The sequence below is a fragment of the Chrysemys picta genome, chromosome 1 (genome assembly GCF_011386835.1).
Source record: "Chrysemys picta bellii isolate R12L10 chromosome 1, ASM1138683v2, whole genome shotgun sequence".
Classification (NCBI taxonomy): Eukaryota; Metazoa; Chordata; order Testudines; family Emydidae; genus Chrysemys; species Chrysemys picta.
In genome coordinates, this window is record NC_088791.1 from 207,997,649 (window position 1) to 208,012,943 (window position 15,295).

The following is a 15,295-nucleotide window of genomic DNA, read 5'->3' on the forward strand; positions in this document are numbered from 1 at the left end:
GTTTGTGTGTTGTCTAATTTCAGAGGTGCCCAGCACTCACAGCTAATGGATGAATTTGAGCTCTGAGAGCTCAGCAGTTCTTCAGGGGTGAGAACTGGAACTTAACTATATCTTTAGGGTGCTGTATAAATAATAGCTAAATAATATAGAACATGGGAGCTGAACAACAATTTGTTAAATCAGTTCTAGCAACACAAGTAAGAGGAGAAATAGATATGGCCTCAGAGGTAAACAGGATTACAAATAACTTTTTTCTTTGGCCCTTTGGCCATACTGATTACATTACAAATAATTTGGATCATGCTATCAACATTTCTAGTTAAATCAAATGACAGTAAAAATTCCCTGTGATTATATTATAGTGTCCCCTTTGCTGTTGTATTTGGAAAGTAGACCACGAACTGCACACAATTTTCTGTTGAGCATACTATTTGTTTCCTATGTGCAACTGAAATTTTTTTGGCTTGTTTCTATGTTTAGTGATTGTCCAGATCTTCTTATTGTTTGTTTTCAGTTGCCACTCATTTCTACGAATATAAGTCATTTTCAAACCAATTTATCAGAATATAAGTATCAAGTTAATGTATCTTTTACTCTCAAAAGAAAAGTGCCTTGCTTTAAATTACTCTCCAACAGCAAACACTCCCCCTCCCCTGCTTTCTTTCCCCACACTGCCCTGAGGTTCCTCTTGACTTCTTTCTTCTCATTTACAGCAGTCTTAGTCACAGGGAAAAAACTTCTTTTCTAACAAGCAGCAAAAAGGACAACAATATAAATGTTTGGCTTGCATTCTAATACTCAAAAGCTGCCAATAATCAATCTCCAGACTAGATTAATAGGATTTAATTACTTGGAAAATTAATTAATTTATCTCTTATTTTTGCTAGGATCTTTGACAGAGATGTGAGCAGTTGTTAGTTAAAATCACCCCAAGGGAACAAAACTTTAGCTGGGGCAGTTCCCCCCCCCGATTTTTTTTTCCAGTGGTCTCTGAACTCCACTACTGTATCAGTGTGGAGGCTCTTGTGTGAACCTTGTGCTTTCATCCAGTACAAGGCAAAAAGGAGAATTATGTAAATGACTGAAGAGTAGTAGAGTGATGTCTAATTCAAGGCTGCAGATTTTAAAAGCTGTGCATGATACACTGATGTGGTTTTATGATCCAGAGCCGTGCCATAAATTAAGGAAAGCAATAAGGTGTTTTTTTTCACCTCCAAAAGAATGTTGTGCCAGCAAGTGCATCTAACAGAAATTAGAAGTTTATTTGCATGATTTTATCATGTTGTTACAGGGCTATTCAATAACAATAAATTACATTTGAGCATATTTGGCTGGTACTACAAAAAGACAAAAGATCAGTTTGATAGATAGTAGAAAGGCTTCTCATTAAGTTTAACATTCAGACATTGTATCATTCAATGACAACAGAAGATGAAATTCAAGGAACTATTCTGAAATGTATGTGTATGGGTTACCTATGAAGTAACAGAGGATACTTGAGATATTGTGAGATTCTCATACTCTGAACAGAACTGTGACCAACCATAGCCCCTATTTAAATTGTTTGGGTTAGGAAATAATACTGTAACCATTGTTTTGTTGGTTCTAAATCTTCCCATTAGGGACTAGATCCACAAAGGGATTTAGGTGCCTAATAGCCACTTTAGGTGCCTAAGACCAAAATTTAGACCTTGAAACCTCCACTTATCTGCTGCCTAAACCTGTAGGTGCCTAAAATCTCTAGGCACTTAAATTTCCACCTGTAAATTCCCTAAGGCACCAAAAAATATGCCACTGGGCATGTGCAAAGCCAACTCAGTCCACGTACCTGAAGAAGAATGAGAGTGACCCTATAGCCCAGTTGTTAGGGCACTTTCCTGGGGTGTGGGAGATCAAGTTCCTGTTCTAATTACTTTAATTTATACAAAGTATGATGATTTCAATAAGAGAAACCCACCCTAGTCTCATCCCTTCCAAGTTAAGGCACTCTCCTGAGGTGCCAATTCAAATCTCTCCCTCACAACGGGCAGAGGTGGAAATTGAACCCATGTCTCCCACATCCTGAATGAACACCACAACAATTGGGCTAAAGGTTTTAAGGAGGAGCTTCAGTTGCGGAATCACTTCCATTTTTTTGTGAGAAAGGACTTAGGCACCTAACTCCAGGGGTGGGATCATGGCTGTGAATCCTGAGTGGAGTTAGGCACCTAAATCCCTTTGAGGGGTGGGACTTAGGATGTGCCTCTCTCCTCAGCATTTCCTGTTGGGTAGCACATGCAGCTCCCCATTCAGTGTGCTGGCTTTTGTGGATCCCATTCTTAGGTGCCTAACTCTCCCCAGGCATTGTATAGGGAGCCTAACTTGGGGCTGTGGGTTCCGTTAGGTGGCAGGATGCCTAAATGTTACATTTAGTATTGCAATGCCCAGATCCCTTTTGGATGTAGCCCCAGCTGTCTGATTTTATTTTTCCTTCTGCTATCTGAATTAATAGCAGGAATCTGTTCTGAAACAATAGTTTATCCCTATATATCTTCACCCGCCTGGTCAGTTTGCCGCCACATGAACCTGTTAACAGCCATGAGTAAAAAGATGGCATGAGGCATATGAAAGTGCAACAATTTGTGTGAAATGGGATGGCAAATTGTTCAACTAATTGGGTATGTCACCCCTCTTTACCCATACAAGGTCTGATCAGAGTTTCAGAGAGAGAAATAACTGCAGGTGGTATGATAAACTAATGTTTAGCAGGATTATCACAGCATAAACAGGATAGTGTCAGAGAGAAACAATTGATGTGCCAAATACACAATTTGCTTGACATTAAAAAATATCAACTTTTATAAGTAACAGGTCCTTCTTATCCAACATATAAAACTCTCTGCTGCAGGGCATCATTGCAATAAATAACTTGTTATTTTTATTTGTTCCTGGAGAGACAATCCTAGTCTTAAAAAGCATAGTAAATTTCAACTAGATAATAAATTTATGTGACTAAGAATACAGTTATTTGGAGCAGATTCAGTATCATTACCATATTCCTTACAAGAGATGGGTGAAATTTTTCAGACAAAACTTTTTTCATCCAAAGAAATACAGATTTGGTTTAGTGCAGCATATTGTGAATTTGTGTTGAATTTAGCCAAATCGTTTCAATTGGAGAAAAAAAAATACAAAACATTCAAATGTTTTGTTTTGACGTTTTCAATTCAAAATAACTGTGTTTTGAATTTATTTCATTTTTATTTTTAAAAAGGTTTAACAAAACTTGAATGGGGTGAAACATTTTGCTTTGGGACACAGAAAACATTTAGTTTGATCCAATTTTTTTTTTCCTGTTTGATAACCAAACTGAAAAATCAGTATTTGGCACAGCTCTGTTCCATTTCCATCTCACTTTTTTGCAATTGCATGAAAGGACTTACTGGCAGGTCAGTTGTGCTGATGCAGAGGGCATAAGGATGTGTTAGCTCCAGCTCCAGCATGGGTGTAAAGAATCACAGCAATATGGTTCAGATCATTAGGGAACAATTTCTATATAAACAGTTTTTTTTAATTGTCTCCTCTCTAGAGATCTGAACAAATGTTGCATCCAACTTCAAAGATGATCTACTTTTCTCTTAGGTTATGGAATCTAGACAGAGGGATCAATGTTTGCTCACCTCATCTTAATTTGGAGTGGAAATATTCTTTCCACTATTGCAGCACTTGAGGAAAAACATCTCTGGAAGATTTGTCATGTGAGCTATTGGTTTATGTTGTGGTATGAAATTCAGAAGGTCAGAGGAGTTCTTTCTTGCCATCATTGAAATACATAATCTCCCAGTTGTGCGTCTTCTGCACAACATGGCAACTCTTCCATCCCAAGCAGGGACTATAATTTCGATTTCTGAGCTAGCTTTTTCCCTCCACTTTTTATAATACAGGACTGATGCATAATGTGGGTTCCCCTGGCTAATTCCCTAGCTATAGAACTAGTTCTGGAAATCATTTAATAGCTGCAGAGTACTAATTTGTGAGGGGAACTTCTCATTTAAAAGACTGTTAAATTATATTATTAGACGAGCTCAGTGACATTATTTAAAGGCCTTCTTAATTAGCATTTTGCTTTACAATAATATTCAGTTTGCGAACAACAAGTGGTTATTACTGTCACTGACTTACTATCCATTTTAGGAAAATGTGTTGCAAAATTGATTTAGAGTTTCTACTAAAATCACTCCTAAAACGCTTTGGAATTCAAGAAGTAGTATTTCTCTGTACAGGTTCAGATTTATCTGATTCCAAATGAACAACCCTGGCACATGTATTAAGACCTTTTTTCTACTTTTTTTTTAAGCTGTCACATTTCTCATGTTCACATGGAGCAGGCATATAAACAACTACAAATGCTATAGGTTCTTATCTGGAAAATAAAATGCTGAAAGTGAGTCATCCTGCCATATATGTGCTCTGTGTTCTCCTCAAAAACAGACCTGACATTTGTGTGGCTTCTCCCACACAAGGTTCCACTGATCCATAATTCAAAGGTCATAGGATTAAAACTTGATTCTCAAGGTGAAATACAGAGTATATGTGCAAAAACTGGATAGCCAATAATATCCAGGTATTATTAAGATCAAGATGCACAGAAAGGACCAGTCGGGCGGTACCAAAACATTATTTGCATTTAGTCAAGTTATCTCACTAGTGTTGGCATGTTGGTAATTGGCATATTGGTATTCACAACAACAAATTATTTTCCTGAAAATAATTGCTTGAGGTTGTATGAGCTACAGTTTCATTAATATACAGCCTTATTGTCATTGAAAGAGGGAGAAAAAGAATCTCTGGTACATAATATATATATAAAAAAAGCTTTTCACGGTCTTAGATGTTGCAGTTTCTGTTGTGATGGTGGGTGTCTTACAATCTTACAAGTTCTAAGTTTCGGTAGTTTTAGAGAGAGCGTAAAGTGTTCTGAGTCACATCTGGCCAGGAAGAACTTTGAGTCTACATGATTAGGGGGTAGCTGGCCAGGATCCACTAGAAAAGAATGTTCAGTTTTACAGATTTATCCCCCTTCTATTAAATATTACTCAAATACGAAACCAAGGTGTGTGGTAACAGAGAGAAGAAACTGGAGTGGTTATTAGAACTTGAGGACAGTAAATTATTAGGTGCTCTCTGGTTAGCTATAAGGGGTTCTTTGGGGGCTGAAAGAGGAAGGGATAGAGCTGGGAACATGAGGGCAAAGGAACAGGATTTAGCTGACTTTGTATGAAGTAGGGTGAAGGATAAAGGATGCCTCATAAATGGGATAAAATTAGGATATTTACATGATTTGTTTCAAGATTTAACTGAAACTGCAAACACTGTGATTAGTGGTAATGGGAAAAATCACAGACTTGCTGTTTGAGTTTGTAGCTAAATGACCACTCTTACCACAGATATCTAAATAGCTCTCTGTTCAGAGATAACTTACTTTCCTCCCCCGAAAACATTTAGCCCATCTCAAGTGGCCAACCTCTAAAAAATATGAAGACTATTTGTGGGCTAGAACGTTGCACACACACTGACATCTAAATTTGTGAAGCTGTCATTGACTGTTGTGTAATCCAGTGGTGAATATATATTACAGTTTCCTCTTTGCTGACCCACAGAGGATGTGAGATTTTACAACTACCAGTTACAGCATGTTGGCTCTGTAGCTTAAGCTGTAGCAGCTCATGTGTTTAGCTCTCAAGGTTCCCTAGTTCAATATGTGGTGTGTTGGCTAAGAAAACAGCTGTCATAATTGCTTACAGGTGGAGCAGTTTGAAAACATAATTACCTCTTGTTTAGGGAGCTGCTCATTTTAAAGACAAAAGTATTTCTCTCTTTTTTTCTTTTGCCTATCTTCATGGTAATGTGAGCTCAGTTACTTCAGATGAGGAAATGTAACAAGTAAATTAGGGTTTTATACAATGAAACTTCCCTGAGTTAGAGAGCTTGCAATATGTTAAGTATTTTATCATAATGAATTTATCTGGTATTCTCTTTAATAGCAGCAGCATCATAATGACTGTATTTAGTACTGATGGAGAGGAATATTTACTTGCATAGAAGTTTCATTTTAATTTGATCTTAGGTAAATATATCATTAAAATAAACTGCTTCTGTGCGCTATTTTCAGATATCTAAATAACAAGATAACTTTATTTGAACATGGAGACCTTAATTCTATCTACATTTTTTTTCATGTCCATAGGGTAGTTTCCAGAGGCAGATAGCTTGCCTACATATGTTTTCACATAACTCTTTTTCTATGTGGCTGTCCCACTCAATCTTCAGTTGCCAGATCTACTTTACTGCCGTTTACTGCTCTCTTGCTCATTGCTAGAATTAAACAGGGCTGGTGGAAAGTATGAAACAAGGAGCTGTTGAAACATGAGTTTTAAAATACTTTATATGTATACATAGGACCATATTCTAATTGCCTTACTCATGTTGAATATCACCTTATTCTGCAAGTACTCCTAGTGAAGTTAATGTGACAACTTGTGCAGTAAGGTAGTGTTTTAAAGAGAGTAAGCAAAAGTGACACATGGGGGGAACATGGGGAGGAGGCTGTCACATTCCCCACTTCTACCGCCCAATTTGCAGCTTGGCTTATAGGAAGCAACCTCATACTGACTGAGCATGCTCAGTGACATTGCTGAAGCTGGCTGCCCTCACTCTGTCCTGTCCCGTCCCCCACTCCCCCATCCCCCGGCAGGCACGGGTCGTCTCTAAGAGTAGAATCTGACTTACACTGAACATTTTCATAAACATGCATCTGGCTGACAGGAAATTTCCAGCACTGGAGGGATAAGGAGATATCTCAACCCTGCATTATTTTTTTCTGGTAATAGATGAAAATTACTTGAACTAGAAATTTTTATTCTTTTGTCTAAGAATTCAACCTCGGAGCCACCTTAGAGTGAATAACAAAGTTTGAAAAAATGTATATTGGTATAATTAAGTAACATTATAAATGAAGGTATATGTGGTTTCTCCACTGTTCAAGTTCTTAAATGTGCCCACTGCTAGGGTTGCCAGGCATCCGGTTTTGACCGGAACACACAGTCAAAAAGGGACATTGGTGGCTCCGGACGGCACTGCCGACTGGGCCATTAAAAGTCCGGTTAGTGGAAGCAGCTGCCAGATCCTTGAGGCCCCTAGGTGTGTGGGTGGCCAGGGAGGCTGTGCAGGCTGCCCCTGCCCCTAGTGTCGGCTCCGCACAGGGCCAGCTCCAGGCACAAGCAGGTGCGTGGGGTGGCCAAGGGAGAGGGGCGGCACCTGTGGCAATTCAGGGACGGCAGGTCCCTCACTCCCTCTAGGAGCGAAGGACCTGCCACTGAACTGCCGCCGCCGATTGCGGCTTTTTTTTTTTTTTTTTTTGCTTGGGGTGGCAGAAATGCTGGATCTGGCCCTGGCTCCGCAGCTTCCATTAGCCGGGAACCAGGACTGATGGGACCTGCGGTGGTGGTGCCTGCGGGTGCGAGGGCAGTGCGTGAAGCTTCCCTCAGTTCGGGGCTGCAGGGACCTGGGAGCCGTGGTAACTGCCACCAGGACCTCGCATCCCCCTCCTGCACCCCAACACCCTGCCCCAGCCCTGAGACCCTTCCAGCACCCCTTGCCCTTAGCCAGAGCCCTCACTCCCCCTGCACCCCAACTCCCTGCTCCAGCTGGAGCCCCATCCTTCACCCCAAACCCCTCATCCCCAGCCCCACCTCAGAGCCCTCACCCCCTCCCCGCACCCCAACCCCTTGATCCAGCCCGGAGCTCTCTTCCACACCCTGAACCCCTCATCCCCAACCCCATCCCAGAGCCCACACCGGCAGACCTCACCCCCATCCCACACCCCAATCCCCTGCCCCAGCCCAATGAAAGAGAGTGAAGGTGGGGGAGAACAAGCGACGGAGGGAGGGGGGATGGATCAAGCAGGGGTGGGGCCTCAAATAAGGGGCAGGGAAGGGGCGTGGCCTGGGGCAGGGGGTGGGGAAGGGGTGTTCGGTTTTGTGTGATTAGAAAGTTGACCACCCTGTCCAGTGCCATAGTGCCTGAACTTCACTATTAACACTTGAGGGTTCAGCAGAAAACAAAATTCTGTTCCAGAATTCAAATGCAAGTATGTGGGTAAGAAAGGAATTGCTTTTTAATAATTTTATCTTAAAATACAGTAATATTATACTGATGCCCTGACCCTTCTTTCTAGCATTTGGATCTTATATATTTTTAGTACACACGTTTTGTAATTTGTATTTAAACTGAGACGGTTTGGGAGATTAGTGTTTGTAGTAGGAAGGTGGTGGTAACTTCAGGAAGGTACAGGTTGATTGTCCAGAGTGTAAAATGAAATGTGGGAGTAGGCAGTGCAGTGGACTTAGGGGTTGGAGTGTTGGCCCTATATGTCAACATTTTTATTGGGCAAAACACAGTGAGTATCCATTTCCTTCTTGGGCTGCAGGGTGAGAGATTGCTGAAAAAAAAATCATGCTTAGGAGAGAATGCAAAAGGTACAGAAGCAGTTATAGCCCCTGCTGTTATTTCTCAGTCTCTTCCAAAGATTTTTGCCCTTCAGCTTTCTTCTCCCTTCATCCCCCCTTTTAGTCTTTTTTACTTCTATCAGTTTGGTTCCCCATTTTTTTTATCCTCCCCATTCCCCTGCTTTCCTATCATCTTCTTTCTCCTTCTTTTGTTTCTCTAGTTATGCCTTTCCCTATTCCTCTCCCATTCTTTTTCCCCCTTCTTCCATCCTTAGGTATATTAAAGCCTTTGCTTCTTTTAAAACATTCTTACTGTAGTTGCTACTGGTCCACCAGTGGTTCTGCTTTATGGACTCTTCCATAGGCTCTTCCATAGGCAGCACTTTTTTGACAGGAGGCGCTGCTTTCTGAAGTGTCAATTCAGCAAAGCAGACTAATGAACTAGCATCAGCAAAGAAGAAACTGCAGTGAGGATATTTTAAAATCAGCACAGTCTTTTGAAGGTAGAAGTGAATGGGAGAGAAGACAAGGCATTTGCAAGAATCAGTACAGCCCCACTTTGCCATAAATAAAATTGAAGACATTGCTTGCAAAAACAGGATGGCAGCACTGTTTACCATGCAACTTAAATCTTCAAAGGGACCCTTGGTTGACACCTCATCAAACTCTACCCTTTGAGATACAGTATTTTATGATAATGACCATCCTCAGGCCAAGTTCTCAGAAATGAATGATGATATAAAATAATTGCATCTATCTTTATAGTCTTCAAAACTGTGCATTTATTTTTGCTTCATATTCTGATGATTTTTTTTTCTCTCTGCCATGCCATTTTCATCTTTCAGTAACTACATTATAATTTATGTTTAGGAAAGTCTTTACAATAGAAAAATGTGTGATACATATGTTCTTATTTATTTCTTTGGCAGAAGACCCATAAATCAGCAATGAAAATAAGATTTCAGAGGGTTTATGTTAAGAAAGCCTTCACCTATTTAAGATTATTACATGAAATGCTTGAGTGGCTGGCAGGGAGCTGACACCCAGCTACCACAAGAAAGACTTCCTCTCGCTGGAGCCAGGGAGTAAGAAGGTGACTCGCAGACCTGGGTACCCCGAGAACTGTCACCGTGTCCAAATAACATTTTTGGAGAGTAAAGTCCTTTGTTTTCCCACAGAACTGTTACCACATGGATAGTGGCCATGAAAGCTTCCTGTGCACCTGTCTGCGCTTAAGATGCTACAGCAACACAGATGCGCCACTGTAGCATTCAGTGTGGACACTACCTGTGCCCATTGCTGTAGTTAATCCACCTCCCTGACAGGCATCAACATAGTGCTGTCTACACAGGGACTTAGGTCAGCTTAGCAGAGCTGCTCAGGGATGTGAATTTTTCACACCTCCTACCGTCATAGTTAAACTGACCTAATTTTCTAGAGTAGACCAGGCCTCAGGCTGTTACACCGCTTTGCCTCATTCCTGTTCTATAGGCTCCACCTCTAGGAGACACCCACTCAGGCTTGATTTGGTCCCAGGAGAAAGAAAACTCTTAGCCCCTCTAAAGATTGCGCACACATACCCTCCTCATGGGTGCTTATCCTCCTAGTGGACTTGAGGAGGAGGGCTCTGTAGCTGATCAGTTGGACAGAAAGGAGCAGTATATGCTTATGCTCATTGGCTCCCATACGCTCAAGTAGGGAGGGCTTATAAGCCCTCCCCCCAGCCTGGGGCACAATTCTTTGCTGGGGAAAAAAGTCCCCGCTTCCCTTCTTTGGGATTAGAATGGAGTTGGGTTTTAGGGCCTTGCTGTAGGCATCATGCTAGTTGCCCTTTAGGGACTGGGAAGGAATCTTTTCCACATTGCCTGATTGGTTGGGACAGGATGGGGTTTTTTCACCTTTCTTTCAGCAGCCCAGGGGGACCTGGTGAATAGGCTAGGTTGTAAAATTCACATTGTCCCAACTTGGTAGGTGCTAACAGGAGGTCTGGTTCCCTGATAAACTGGAATTGGTAGCAGAATTAGGGGAAGGCATCTTCTAAAGAACATGGGGTATGGCAGCAAGGCTCCTAATATCTGCTACAGTGAGGAGACAACCCCCTTTCTCCATGCCCTCAAGAGAGACTTTTCTTAATGTTGGAAGCAGGAGTGCTGCAACGAAGACCAGAGAGAGCAGTTCAGGAGGGGAAAACATATAACTTTGGTCTAAAAGAGGATTTGCTAACGTATCAGTTTTCTGCTACAAGAGAATATGAATATTCAGCATTTTAAATTGAAATACAGTAGAACCCCTTTTTGCAAACTAATTGGGGATTAAGGAGTTCATACAATAAAAAGTTCATTAAATTGAACACCTCAACATTATTTTAGGTATTGTGCTTAGGTTGCAGTATGGTGCATTGCATCACTTTCCTCTTGTCCTTCAAACCACAGCAAAGCAATTTCCAGTGCGTTGAAGGCACTGGAATGTGAAGAGATGTTGACTTGTTCTTCATCAACATCACTGTCGTTATGTGGGTTGTTTTTTTTTCTTTTTCCTTTTCTTTTGTTTCCCCTCCTGCCAGGAACAATGGTTCATATAACCAATATCATAAAATCAGGGTTCTACTGTACACTGTTTTGTACCTGGACTCTACTATTTTGTAGCGGTTGGGCGCCCCATAAAAAAAACAGAAAAACAAAGGTAGAGTGCAAAACAAGTTCCTTCTTCCAGTTTGTGTTTATTTTAGCGGTAAAAAGTTTAACATCTCCATTTCACAGTTACATGCTTATAAATTCTGAGAGTTATAGCAGGAAATGTCAGTCTTATTCCATTGATAAATAAAGATACAAAATTAATTTGATCTTTTTACTGATAAAAAAATTACATTCCCTAACAATATACATTGCTCTAATTGTCCCTTTTCAAATCTGGTTTAATGTCTGTGTAGTGTGGAAGTTCAAGATTGTTACTGCTGATGATGAATTAAGATAACAAATAGAATACTAGGATTCTAGTAATGAAAGAGGTATAAGAAATTAATCTGAGTGCCTTTAGTGAAGAGTAGAAAACTGCCCATCAGCAGCGTTTGGTTGTATTTTCAGTAGTTCTGCAGTTCACAGTATGTAGACAGAAGTGAGATAAATAAGGATTTCATCAGGAGTGTATTTTTTCTAAGAAATGTCGGGTAGTTGATTATCAAGCCTCTCATGACTGAGTGGATATATTCCAGAGAGGGATTTGGAAAAGTACTTCAGATGTATAAATAAGCAGTCTCCTTGTTTCTGTCAATGTACCTTTTCACTACTTTTATTGACAGTTAATAGGAAACCAAAATACTTTGTTTGCTTTCACATTTTACAGTGTTTTGTACACTATTAGATATGGTACATCTCTGTGGGGACACAATCGAATTTGCTCAAGAGGATTTCCCACTAATTGATCTGTAGAACATTATAACATTCTCTAGTAGGCTAGAACATTCAAAAAAAAAAAAAAGAGGCAGAAGCTGAGCTGAAAAGGTGCTTGTTACAAAAACATAAAAGCTTCCTTTCTGTCTTATTGCCTTTTCGATGTATGCATTTGGGATTCAGAGTAGAGAAAACTTTCCCACAGAGCTCTTTCTACCAGACCTGTAGTTGGTAAAGCATTTCTGATCCATGTTTGAATAAAAGGATATGACTCTTCATTTTTGACATTTTAAAAATATATATATTTTACAGGAGCTCCATGATGGCATCGGACGACAGCAAACTGTTATCAGAACATTAAATATAACTGGTGAAGAAATTATTGAGCAGTCATTAACAGCAGATGCTAATGTACTAAGGGAAAAGCTGGGTAGCCTGAATTTTCGGTGGGAGGAAGTCTGCAGGCAGCTGGCAGAGAGAAGAAAGAGGTAGGTTAAGAACATGGATATTCTGAAATCGTTTCTGGTTATTTCAGATTTTCTGTTAACAATAACATTGCAAGGAACCCGTTGGACTGTTCCTTAAATATTCATATTTAACTATCCGTAATTAAACACAACATCCTTGTTTACTTGTCCAATTCTTTGTTTCTACCCAGTCTCCTTCCCCCCTCCTACCCCACATAAACAAATGTCCTCATACTTCCCACAGCTAATGTTTAAAAAACACCATAAATATAATGTTATTTTTAGAAAAGCCGAACAACAGAATGATGTTTTTCATAGGTAATTAACACCTGAGCTCACATTTTAACAAGCATTTTAAAGTAACTTTTTACCTGATAGTGTGTCATTAAAATTATATATTAAAAAAGGTTTCTGTAACTGTGAGATTAATGACATTTTAGGGAATCATTTTAATAATATTATTTACTTTTCACCGTGTATGATATCTGTTGACTTTTGGCATTTCACTCAGCTTCGATAAAGAGAATAGATTAGTCAGTTTAACTGTTATTTATAGGCAGTGTACAGTCAGTTTTTCATTCTCCTGCACTAACATGATGCTGCAGTATTTGAGTTACAAATATTACAGGGAGACTGTTTTTCCTTTTACAGGAAAAGATTTCCTTAGAATTAAAAAAAAAATCACAAACATTTCTATTGATATTGGGTTTTATTAAAGCTTGTTTTTTCTAAACTTCAACGTAGGACCAAAATTAACCTACCGTGCTTATTTCAAATACAGTAGTTTTGTTGCCAATCTTCATTCATGCATTATTTTTCAGAAATGAGCATCTCATGAATAAGGTACAATGGTGAGTGCGGTATTTAGGAGGAAGACCAATAGGCTGCAACAGTTCGTTCACCTCTTAAATGTCTTGTTGTTACCCTAAGGACTATCCTTTTTCAGTTTAGAATTGTGGAGAGGGAGGACCCGTAAAGATGTTCACATCCAAAAGGGAGTGAGTTGGGAATCCTGAAAGGTTATTGTTGACTTTAATTATCATTAAACTCTCCCTTGGAATTCATTAAAAGATGAGAACACCAAGAGTAAGCTGCTGCAGTTGGATGGCTTTAAATGGTTCTTTCCGTTGTGTTTCCAGGTGTTGATGCTAATGTTTCTTGTTACACCAGGGAGAGCTTGGCCTTTATTTATCACACTAAAAACTATTCTTTTGCACCACTGAAACCCAGCTGTATTTCCAAGCCCTTGCCTCTTATATAAGTGCTAACACTAAGGAAACAATAATGTCATGTTAATAGATCTTTATGCTGCTGCTGCAGCACATAAAAGGAGGTTTGGGGGTTTAGCTTTGACCAAGAATGTGAATTCTGTCCCAGTTCTGGTCAGTGGCAGTACAGCACTTGCATCTCCATCTTTTTTATTTCATAGCTACAAATGTGTATCTGAATGCCACTTTGGCTTCAGGCTCTCTCTGTGGTGCATTGAATTATTGAATTTCCTTACACATTCTCTTCAGTAAAGACTAATAGGATCAACAATCTGCTACCTGAAAATAACATAGTCCTATTCCCTAAATGAGCTACATTGCATTAACCAGAAAAAGCAATAGTACACTTGTTCCAGCTTTGATTTTTTTTTTCTAGCTATCCAGTTGGGTAATTTTAAGTACAAAAAATCCTAGTGAACTAAACAGGAAAAAAAAGGCATTGACATATAGTGAGAAAAGACAGTACTGTATCAAACTGGTAGGAATTCTTGTCCATTCTTGTAATGTTATTAATGACTGTCACAGTTGCAGGGATAGCTGGACTTTTGTCTCCTTTTTGGTCTCTCTGAGTGCATCCAGCTCAGGTCTTGGGCTCCCTGCCCTTACCTGTCCCTGGGTAGGATCCTACTCTAAAACTGGGACCTGGGTCAATCTACCCTGTGTATACCTACCACTTACCATCCTGTGAGTCTGACTGGGTTTTGGGCACCTGCATTTCCTCCCTTCAGGGACACGTGACCAGTGATAAATTGACCAACAGCCTTCTTAAAGCAAAATATCTCTGTTCAGCAGTAAGAACAAAGCATTAGATGAAAAAACAAACAAACAAAACAACAACAGAATCACATGTCTATCTTACCTAAAGTACTATCTCCCAGGCTCCTTCAGGCATCCCTGTCGGTCCCTGTGTTTTGGTTATGACTACACTGCAGATGCGAGGTGTAATTCCCAACTTGGGTAGACTTACATGCTGTAGCTTCGCTCAAGCTAGTGCACTCAAAATAGCAATCTGGCTGCAGCAGCACATGTGGTGGCTTAGACTACCAATGTGAGTATATATTTAGAATCTCAGATAGGCTGTATTTGAGCAGCTAGCCATGCTGTTATTTTTAGCAGGGTGGCTTGAGCATAGCTAGTGTGTATGTGCGTCTACCCGAGCTGGGCATTACACCTCCCAGCTGCAGTGTAGACATACCCTTTGGGTGTGTCTCAGTCTGCACCCTCAAGACAGTCTTTTCAAACCCTGTAAGTGTTCTTTATTCTCCAGGAGTTTTCCCCATGTGCTGTTGGATTTTGGTCCTTCCTGGTCAAACTTGTTCTGTATGCTGACTTGAGGAACAAGAGAGTCATTAGAGCTAATCCCAGACAGTCCTCCCTTGAGAAGCTCTTAAACCAAAATATGCATACGGAAAACACCATTGCAATGGCAGGCCAATGCACAATGTTAACAAATATGGAAGAGCACCCACATATTTGTCATGATGACATAATAATGTGTGTGTTTTGCAATTTCACTTCAGTTCTCAAACTATATAAAAAAACTTTATTAAAAAAAAACAAAAAACTTGTTTAGACACAGTATAAACTACACAGCGTTTAAAAGAGAACTGGATAAATTCGTGGTGGTTAAGCCCATTAATGGCTATTAGCCAGATGGGTAAGGAATGGTGTCCCTAGCCTCTGTT

At 40.0% G+C, this 15,295-nt stretch overlaps 1 protein-coding gene across 29 annotated transcripts in view; it reads left to right on the plus strand.

Moving 5' to 3' along the window:
* Positions 1-15,295, plus strand: part of DMD (dystrophin) — a 2,010,563-nt gene that overhangs the window by 1,293,662 nt on the left and 701,606 nt on the right. For all 29 annotated transcript variants that reach the window (XM_065590838.1, XM_065590858.1, XM_065590878.1 and 26 more), the window contains one exon: positions 12,188-12,363. In XM_065590838.1, coding sequence (XP_065446910.1) covers positions 12,188-12,363 — 176 coding nt within the window. The remainder of the gene's footprint in view (positions 1-12,187; positions 12,364-15,295) is intronic.